The 11,080-nt window shown below is 35.3% G+C and overlaps 1 protein-coding gene across 1 annotated transcript; it reads right to left on the bottom strand.

The window, feature by feature from the left end:
- Positions 1 to 8,686: 8,686 nt before the first annotated feature.
- On the bottom strand, positions 8,687 to 10,756 carry LOC133299373 (uncharacterized). The gene has a single exon (XM_061498831.1). The coding sequence runs from the start codon at positions 10,227 to 10,229 to the stop codon at positions 8,862 to 8,864; it is 1,368 nt and encodes a 455-aa protein (XP_061354815.1). The 5' UTR covers positions 10,230 to 10,756; the 3' UTR covers positions 8,687 to 8,861.
- Between the last annotated feature and the right edge of the window lie 324 nt (positions 10,757 to 11,080).

The following is an 11,080-nucleotide window of genomic DNA, read 5'->3' on the forward strand; positions in this document are numbered from 1 at the left end:
TTCCTTCTCCTATACAGAATCCTATCCCTAGTCAAGTCATACCACCAAAGCCTCTTTTGTTCTGCTTATGAATCACTGTCACTATGGAAAGTGAGAAGATGGGCAAGCTTATAGTAGTTTGAGTGCAGTGGAGATTGAGTGATGAGTACACCCTTAGACACTAGAGTGCAAGAGAGTTTATTCTCACAATTTTTGAGAAGTTCCAAGTGAGGGGGGTGTTTTGTGTTGAAGGTCTCTGCATTTCATCTTACTGATCTATTGAAAGTCATGAGATGAGGTTAAGCAAGTCATAGTAAAAGATAGATTGCTGGGTTGTTAGATTGTATCTTGGAAAGTTGATCTGTCATATTTCAATCCAACCTCATAAATTTCATGTGTAAAGAATCTCAAGTTTTTCTGTCTTTAAAGTTATTGCTAAGGACAGCAATATTCAAATCTGGGAATTGTGATGAACCCTTAGTTCATCATGGTTTTTAGCAGGAATTAGGATCAAATTGTGTGATTAAATGATGAAAAACAAGGTTAATGTCCTAAGATGTCCTAAATTACAAGTTCAAGAGCTTTATTGGAAATTTGTATGATTTTTGTAGGAAAAGCAAGCTTGAAAGGCAACTGGAGAATGAAGAAGATTCTGGAGCTCAAGAGGAGAAAAATTGCCTAAGTGTTGAGCGCTAAAACGTCCACACTGAGTGTTTTAGCGCCCTGCTACAGGAAGAGGCCAAAACTTGCTGGTGATGAGCGCTAAAACGCCCACACATAGCGTTTTAGTGCGCTGCTGCACTTAGAAGATGGAAAATTGCTGGTCTTGGGCGCTAAAACGGCCTGCAATAAGCGTTTTAGCGACCTGAAGTGGAAAAAGGACTCTGGTCTCCACCGCTAAAACGTCCAAATCAAGAGTTTTAGCATTGGAGTCAGTTAAAGTCAGTTGAGCATTCACCAAGTTTGGATGCTAAAACGATCATTCCTTAACGTTTTAGCATTTTTGTCAGTTAAAGCAGTTGAGCATACGTAAAGCATGGACGCTAAAACGGTCACTTATGGACGTTTTAGCGCCCACATCAGTTTTCTGTTTTTAATTGTAACACTATAAAAGGCAAAGCCTTCACACTTAGTAAAAAGATCTGGAATTTTCTCTCTCTCTCTTAAACTTTAGTCTGACTTCTCTCTAAATTCTCTTAGTGTTTTAGTTTTTGTATTAGGATTTCTTTGTAATAGTTTGGAGATTGAAGACTTTCAACATGGAAATGAAGTTTGATTCTTCTTCTCTTGTCTATTCCTTAGTCATGTCTGAGTAGAGTCTTTGTAGTCTGAATGCAATAGAACTCCATGATAATATTATGTTGATCTGATTAATATGATGAAGTATTTTTCATGTGTTGATTTGAGATTTTCTGATTTAGTTATTTCTATCAAGGAAGTAGTGTAGAACAGGGATGTTTATATGACTTCTGTATCTGATAATCTCAACATCAGAATTCTAGTACTCAAGGGATTGATGCTAGAGTTCTGATGTAATCTTAAGACTTTAGTATTTCATGCATGTATTAAGAAACAGATCACCAAGGGATTGGGGTTTCTGATTAATGTATCTATCAGGGTAGTAAGGGATTACATCTTGATGATAAGTAAAAGGTTGATTAACATCACATGGAAAAGAATTCATCATATGATCAATTTCTACATGGGTTATTATGGAGGAAAGTTGTTTTCTGACTACTTGTTGTTTTATTAATTCTTAATCCATATTTATTTTGTGACAAATTACTTACAATCAATTTTCTGGTGACAAATTATTCATGACTTTTACATTTTCTTATCTGATTCAAATTAGTTTTCTATGGTTTATTGGTGCTTGAACACAATTCCTCGTGGGAACGATCTTTACTCATCATTTTATTACTTGTACGACTAGTGCACTTGCTAAACGTCCAACATCATGCTCTAAGTCTAGCTTATCCAATACATCCCAAAATGCAAAATGACATAAAAACTCATGCATCCCATCATGCTCTCCTCATAATCCTCCAGTGGGCCTCTTGCCCAAAACTCCTACATCGCTACATCCCCCTGAAATATAGCCCCATAACGCGAGGTGAGTTATACAGATATATATCAGTAATCCAAAGCTCTGGAGGATCACTCCGCCCAATGGCTCTCTCAGATGTAAAATGACAATAATGAAACTATACACATATCATACAAAATCATGCGGCCCAATGGCCTAGGCATACGACATACAACATATCATTGGGCTCTTATCCAAGAATGTATCCCTGGGATATCATTCAATACACCCACAACTATAACTCCCGAGACATTCTTAGAGTGCTCTTCAACAGATCACAACTCTATGGCCCCAGGTCAACTGGAACTCCCCACGAATGCCTCTCCAATGGAAGTCCCCTACGACATATGACAACTATCTACTGGTCAGAGATATGGTACAACTCTAGGTACCCATTCAACAACACATGCATGATAATGTTATACTTACATTATTGCATCAAACAACTTCCAACCACTATCCCAATGGGCATGGTGGAGCACACATAGGGATTAACTCCAGTACCAAGAGATTACCTTTTTGAAACTCCCAAGTTAGGTTGTTTCAATCACAAGTTACCTCGCATCTTTCTTCAACAAATAAATGCCTACACAAAAGGTCATTTTCACATCATTTAGTGCCACAATGACAACCCAATTGGTCATCCAATCAATCATGCATACAAGTTATTCAATCAATTACCAATATCCTTTTGGTCAAGGACCAAAGGCAATCCACAAGCTCCAAGCTTCAATCTTCTAGAATTTCGTCCGTGGGAGACAACCTACAATGATTACAACACATGATCAACAATCCACTTGTTAAACAAGTCACAATTTCAAGCAACACATTACACCCCCCCAATGGTATGCTTTGGCAAGGTGGCCAAAATGCCTTAGACATGTTGTTAATTTTATTCAATCTTTCCTATGGTTTCCTCAGTCAATCTCAACACCATTTTCATACCACAATTTCATCAAACCATCACCTAGCATAATTTTCTCCAAGATAGCCCAATATGGCCGTGGGGATGCATCAAGGGAACAAGGGATTTTTCTTTCCTTTTCAAGGTTCAAGGCTCATTCTTAGGTCCACACTAGTTCATCTAAACACCAACTAACACCATTCATCAAGTCCAACATCCAATTGCACAATCACACCCTAATTTCCCTTAAATGGCCTATTCCATGACACCTAAGGACCAAGGGATTTTTCTCACAAACTCCAAGCATCACACACTCATACAATCCATTTAAACTTGATTCAAATCATCAACCAACTCGATTACATAATTTTTGCACAATTTTTCTCCTAAAATACCATGATGGCCGAATTGTACATAGTCATAACTAAAGGATTCTCAATTGATTTTATTGGACAAGTGGCTTCAATACTCAAGAGGGGGTGAATTGAGTTTTACAAAATATTTTCGCAAAGTGCCTCCTTTGATGTTTTAAAGACTATTTCTTTAATAAAGTGATTTAATAAGGAAAAATCTAAGTGTGAGAGCAAGTGTAGAGATTAACAAAGTAAGCAAGCGAATGGATAAAGACAATCTAAAATTGCAATTTCAATACTTAAGTAAAGAGGTAAAGGTTAGAGAAATTGCAAACTAGATGTATTCTGGTTCAGTCACCATCATCGTGACCTACGTCCAGACTGGAGCCGCTCGAACAATTCTTTTCACTAACTATCAAGCTTGAGGGTGCTTGACAAACCTCTACAACATTTCAAGACTTTGGGCTCTTGATGCCTCACAATTTTTCACTCCAATTTTTTAGGAATTTAGTGACCTCTCTAGTATATGGTTCACTCCCCTCTCAAATCAAGAGTAAGATTGATGTTATCAAAAAAAAAAAAAAGAGTAAGATTGATGTGATTAAAAGTGGCTAAGTACTCTCAAAGTACAGATTGCACAAATTGAAGAACTAATAGATGTATAGCTTCAAAGGAAAGATGAGCTCAAGTGTATGCAATGAGTAAAGCAAGTAATCAATGAGCAATAATAGGCTAGAATGAGTAATAAATGTTCAATAAATGATCTATGATCGTCCACTGTTCATTACTGTTGATGTGGGTTTTTATAATGACACCTCATTTGAAACCTAGCCGTTTCTAGCCGTTGTGATCCGTACATATCCGGATATTTATCGGGCACATATCCGGATATTGATATCCGAATATTTCATGGCAAATCACTTTTTGCAGAATTCTGAGTTTCTTTTCATTCATAAATGGTTTTTACAATATGAAAAGCATGTGATTGGTTATGGAAAGTGTCTAGAAGTGTTTATATTATGTAGGTTCCTTTCCAAACCAATTTTGTGCATGTCAAACCATTTATTTTGTCATTTCTTTGAAAATACATTCTTTTAAAATATATGAGTGATGTAAGGCCATGAATATATGTGATTATGTTTTGCCATGATGCTTACGTGCTTAAGTTACTTAAAAAACCTTTTGATGCACTTTTGACTTATTAGATCAAGGTTGTTAAGCAATTTCCGATTAGGTAATTATATGAATGCACTTGAGCTCATGCAATGCTAGAATGTACACACCTTTACAAACTTTTCCTAAGTCCTAAATGAATATACCAGTGAGACATTTGGACTTGGCATGATGCTTGAGACTTGATGCTTGAATTGCTTTTGAGTGTTGCTTTGTCCTTGAGCATTCCTCTGTGAGTTTGTTTGTTATCATCAAAACTATGTTGACGTGAAATCATAAAGTGTATTAACTTTGTGTACGTGGCAACCCCATCATCACTTTGATTCTTCAGATTTTTCACAAATCTAATGCACCGCACATAATGTAATTAACCATTATAACTAATCCACAACTCAATTTCATAATAATCTAACAATCCAATTTTACAAAATCATGCTCATCTAAGTTACAAACTTTTTCCACAGTAATTTTAATGAGCTCAATCACTCTAATTCATCATTCTGAGCCACATTTATTTAATGCACAAAGCCAAATTGAGGTCCCCATCTACCTCCAATCAACAGACATAGGCTTAGATTTTCACATTTTGATCTACAAGAATATCCCACAATAGGTAGTGAAACTCACCAATGATCAAGGTTCAAGACCCCTAAGAATGATCTCCAAGCAACAACACAACCAACAAGCTCCAATGGTGTCAATGTCTTCAAATTTTTGCAAGGATGGGTAGGGAATATCTCAAAATCTAGGGGTTTTCAAGGGGAATGGAGGTGTGGGTTGGGGTTTGTTGGGTGATTTCCTTCAAATTTAATGTGAAACACAAGGTGTTTTGATCAAGATTCAATGGAGCAAAATCTTTCCCTTTTTCCTCTACATAGGCCGCGGGCTTTTGAGCAAGGAGGGGGCGGGGGGGGGGGGGGGAGAAAAAGCATGAATAGTGATCAACAAATGTGGCTTAAGTTGCTTAAGTGGGGTGGTCCCACTTGCCACCTCACACCATTCAAGTTATTTCAAATCATCCACTTGAACCACTAATATCCAGTTAATTCATAAACTATTCATAAAATTCAAAATTTAATATTCACCAAAGTCTTTTAGTTACACTTGAACAGATGAATCCGGAGTTTTCCTGTCATTCAGTGAAATCATTGTTTTAGCCTTATATGTGCATCGTTAGCACGTTTCCCAAAAATCTAAAAATCCATCAAATTTCATCAATAATCATATTTCTTGGTCTTATGTACCTTTTCAAACTTATACTCAAACCTAGAACACAAATTTCACTCGACACTGTTTTCGGTGCAACTGTACGACTTCATTTTCATCTGATAAAAACACTATTCATCAAATTTTCAGAAACTTGCTTAACCACTCATTTTTTCGTTCTAAATCCATTTCCAGGGCTACTTTTCTCATTTGAGACCTTATATTGTAATTTTACTGTTTAGGGTTACTTATTTGTTAAATTACAATTTTACCCTTTTTACGTATTTTGACCCAAAACTCAGGATTTTCACTAATCCTATCATTTAATCCTTATTTTAACTATAATTATGTGTTTCAAATCTATAAGGTGTTATAGAACAACATAGAAGGAAAAACCTCCTTAAACCAAAAGCTTGCATGTACTTTCGTTTTCTTTTCCGTTTTGTTTAGCCACCAAGGAATATCCACACCCACTTGCTTTACCAAAGTCACCTAATAAGAACGAAATTGGCTCACTTAATTTTCAACTTAAAATATATACACTAATACTAACAACCACCATGATCAACCACTAGGGATAGCCTAGTGGTGTTGGGTGTGTTTAGTGTGTATTAGGTGTGCGGTTCGATTCCCTGTAATGTCCAAAAAAAAACAACCACCATGATCATGTTCCTAGCACTTGAAACAATTACATTATGTCAGACATACTTTAACATCTTTAATTAAAGTAATTCCCATAATAAACTTCATGTTAATATGCCAATCCAAGCCATGCAATTAAGTCATAAACAGTTATCTCTTTTTTTTAACCAAAAAACTTAATATCATTTGGTAAATTGATACTAGTATTGAATACATAATTATCTCAACATAGATCATATATAATTCATGATGTGTGTGGATTTGAAAAATAACACTTATCCAAGAATCCTACTTATCATTTTTCTCTTAAAATTTAGATTAAATCATATGAATATACAATTGAGAGGATTTTTCTCTCTCTCTCTCTCTCTCTAATTAGAAGCCTACACATCCTTTAGGTATGGGATTAGTCCCTTCCCAAGTATTTAAAATGTGGCCTAGTAATTTTGAAAATTGGTTCAAGTGGTAATATGAGCTCGAGGAAGCAAGAAATGCCACAAGAGCAGGGTTTAAATTTAGGAGATCGAGAACCTTTAAAACTAGAGTTGAATAATCATCACACCGCTTAAGTGTGAATTAATCTCATACTTGTGAGGATCTCTTTTTTCACTTGAATCGTGGGAATACTCACGAAACCTGACTCGCCCTAAAAAGATTATTAGAGTTATAAAAAAAAAAATTTGTTCTAGTCACATGTGCTATTACTATTAGTAATAGAAATTCAAACTCTTCATCCATGGTAACTTAGTTGCTGATTGAGCCACACCTGATGGTTACAATTGTTAAAGATTATGATTGTGTAAATTAACATTTCTCTAACTAGAAAGAATTGATTCAGCTGATAAAACTGAACGTCGATAAAAAGGTCTTAAGAAAATTTTTCCTCTTCTTAAACCTTGTTTTACCATAAATAAATAAAGGTTTCACTTTTTCTACGATCAATGTAGATAATTTATTTACCTTGAGCTCAAAACGACGTCGTTTTGAGACGGAAATCAATGTATTTTTGTAATTATAATTTGTTTCAGGGTTATAATAGTCTTTTTTATTATAATTTTTTAATTTTTCAACCCAAAATGACGTCGTTTTGGGAGCGAATGTAAATAACTTATCTATATTTATTGTAGAAACATTAAACTCATAAATAAATAGCATTTTTCTACTAAATCAATATGAACATTGCTCATTGGATTCCACATCTTGGGTTTCCTTTTCCTTGCCCTCCTTTCATTTAGTACGTTCCTTTCACTCCTTTTGGAATTGTTGCTCATTGTGTTGACAAAATTGGTGTGAATCTGCCCCACCACCCACCAGAACTACAATGTAATATGCACATTTCGGCTCTGATTTTTCAACCTTTGATCAAGATATGGGACCCCTTTTTTTCCCAAAAGAAAAACATATTACGTATTTTGAGACTCATCTAGAAAAAATAAAACTTCAAAACAAACACATAAATTTGTTTACTTCTAGGTTAAGCTGAAAAGGAATTTATAACAGATGCCATTATCAGATTGGTTAAGGCTTACAACAAGGTTTTCTAAAACAAGCTTTTCTACACCAATCATTACTAAATAAAGCATGAAACCCTTCCGGTGTTTTCAAATGCATCCAAGAGAAGTTTCAAAAAGCATGTAAGATTTTTGGTAGCTATAGATAGTTTGCCTAGAGGGCAAGTCTTGGAGCAATGGTAAGGTTATTTCAAGTGATCAAAAGCTCACGGGGTTGAGTTTGGGAAATAACCTCTTTGTAAAATATAAAGATAAAGTTATGTAGAATCCACCTTTATCCTTACCTTTGCAAGCCTCAGCCTCGTGAACCACGTTTTGCCCTTTGATAATGTTACCAGTATCAAACAAAAAAGAGATTAAGACATGTTGATAGAATATATGATGAGCTGGCATGCATTCCAATATGGTTTTAAAACCATCAATCTGCTTTGTAGAAAACTTCTGCAGTCTGGCCTAAAAAGTCACGTTGTGATTAGTATTGCCAACCTTACAGAAAGCAGATTTTTTACAGAAAGCAGATTTTCAAAAATTGTCAAAGGCTTTTAATACACTCTTAATCTCCGTTAATTGTGCTTGAAGCAACCAGTTTCAACTCTAAACCTTCATTACAGTATAACAACAGACAATTTTGCAATTTACTTCAGCACAAGGATTTACTATTGCTATCATAACAACAATTTGCTAATTTTTACTACATAGAGTACATAAACACATTTCAAAATGCTCTTTGATTTCAATGGCATAGGACATTGACAAAAGCATTCCCATGATTACATTACAGAGAAACATATACATAATCATGAAGGTGTTTTTTTTGGGGTAGAGTGGTGTATTAAAATAGAAGATTGTTTCCATCAACAAAAGGGGAGGTTAAACAACACAGGATTAACTTAAATCTATCATAAACATAACTAAGGGAACTGAAGTACCCAATGTTACAATAAATTAAACTCTTATATCTTGCTATAACAAAACTACTGTCATGTGGCTACTGCATCAAGATATAACTAGAAGAATGCTCGACTACCATAAAACACACGTGACCCATCTTTTTTCTTCTTATCAATTTCTAATTTCGTGTTGTTGTGATTATTAATCACATCACCACGATCTTCACTCTCAGGTTTGTCTAGGTCCATTGGGAGCTTCATTTTTGCCAAAGACTCAGTGAATTGTTGCATGCTTCTCATATACATGTCAACTATTTGTTTCTGCATAGCACTTTGCTCAGTCTCCATGTTGATATTCCCTAGTGGAGAAGAAAAAACTTGACCAAATTTTTCAGCTTCTACATTCTTATCACTATTGATCTCCTTTTCCTTGCTAGAGAACTTGGACTCTTTTTCATCTCTGGCTTCACTTTCTTTCTTGGAAGTTGGGGTATCTGGACAAGCACCAAAGTTCTGAATACCTTGAACTGTGATTGACACATTGAAAGAATTTGATGTGTCACCCCCCAAATTACTCTTTTTCTGAAGTGAATCAGCTGAGTTTCTATCATCACTTAAGCTTGTAGTAGTAGAGCTTAGGAACCCAGAATTCTGAATGCTCTCATTTGGAGAAATGGACTCATGATTCTCATCAGGTGAATTCATAGTCATTTCACAATCATCAACTTGTGGAGAAGCACCAAGGCGAAGAAATGGTAGTGGTCCTATTGTGTTTGGCCTAGGAGCTGAACCATAACCTTCTAAATTGAAGTACTCAGAAACCATTTTCTGGTTCTCCGTCACCACGCTGATATCAGGAAATTCAATTCTAGAATACTCAATTGGGTCAGACATAACTTCTGAGATTTTTCTATCAAGCAAAACAACTTCTGAAGATATGGATGAACTAGTAGTAGCTGATTTTTTTATTGGATTCCCATTTGAATTGATTGGAAAAGATGTGTCCAAAGACAGAGTTAATTGAACAGCTCCAGCAGGAGAATGAAAAAGATCAGTTGAGGAAAGGCTATAATCTTCAGTCACCTTTCCTTTGCCAAAAACTTGTGAAATTGGGACCAAAGCAAATCCTAAAAGCTGGTCTTCCAAGTGATTTCTTAACCTGCTAAACATCCAAATCTCACATTTAAGAACAGCATCCATATGGGTAATCTTCATCCTCAAGTTTTCATCAAATATTGGATTTTTTCCACCTCCATTTATGATTCTGGTAGAGAGAGTCTCATCAGGGTTGTAAGTAAGAGAGAATTTAGCATACACATCCTGATTATGATAGATGCATATGTTATGAATATTCCTAGCATGATGAACATAGATATCAAGAATCCCTGAGAACTCAGCATCATCATCATCTTCATGGTTCATTGTGTTCGAGATTGGATTGTACCTGAAGCTGGTAGTTTGATGATTCTGATTGAAAGAATCCATTCTTACCTGTTGTTATTGCTTGAAACTTTGTTCTATAACTTGCCAGAATGAAATCTAACAGAAGCAGAATTGGGATAGTATTTAGTTTATAACTAATAATGCAATGAGGGTACTAATTAAATTTCTTGCTACTTTTCTGTATATATGATTGATCAAAACTCTAACTTGATTTGGAAAGCAAGCTTCAAATAGGTGTAAATTTGGACAGATAGAAAGCATGTATATAGGGTTAAACTGAACTTGAACAAAGTTTTCTCACCTAGTTTAATGAATAGCAAGAGTGTTAGAAAACCTGGTTATAGTTATATACTGAATGACCTTGTAGGTTGAAGAGGTTTTTCAGATGGATCCATGAATTCATGCACAAACATGGAATGAAAAGTGAGTGAGTGAGTGAGAAAGAGATAAAAGGAGAGAAGGAGGAAGAAATTTCAGGAAACAATTAAGTGTGTTGCTTGGAAGGAAATGAAGACGTTGATAAGGAGCATGTTGTGGTAGTAGGTGGAAAAATGAAGGATGAAGCATGAAAATGAACAGGGAAGACAATGATGACGTAATTGGTTGGTTGCAAGCCACTTTTTTCTCTGATTGCTATTGCTCTTTCTTTTGGGGTTGAGTAGGGGACAGAGGGCTTTTTTTTGTTTGTAATTTCTCACCCCTTTATCCTTAGGAAGTTAGGACTATATTTAATTCGAACATTTGTCAAACCTTTATAAGGAAGCATCTCTCCTAATTTTTTATTTTTATTTTCAAATCTCAAACTCGAAACCTTTGAATAAAGAATCTAGAATCTTTAGTGTCTTTGCCAATGATATTTGATGGATAGATCATATATGGTTTTTGCTTTATCT

Source organism: Gastrolobium bilobum, unplaced genomic scaffold (genome assembly GCF_033153095.1).
Source record: "Gastrolobium bilobum isolate Gb01-03AN ecotype WA unplaced genomic scaffold, APGP_CSIRO_Gbil_v1 utg58740, whole genome shotgun sequence".
NCBI classification, from domain to species: domain Eukaryota; kingdom Viridiplantae; phylum Streptophyta; class Magnoliopsida; order Fabales; family Fabaceae; genus Gastrolobium; species Gastrolobium bilobum.

Coding starts and splice junctions, on each gene's coding strand:
- LOC133299373 (XM_061498831.1), bottom strand. CDS start 10,229: ATGGATTCTTTCAATCAGAATCATCAAACTACCAGCTTCAGGTACAAT.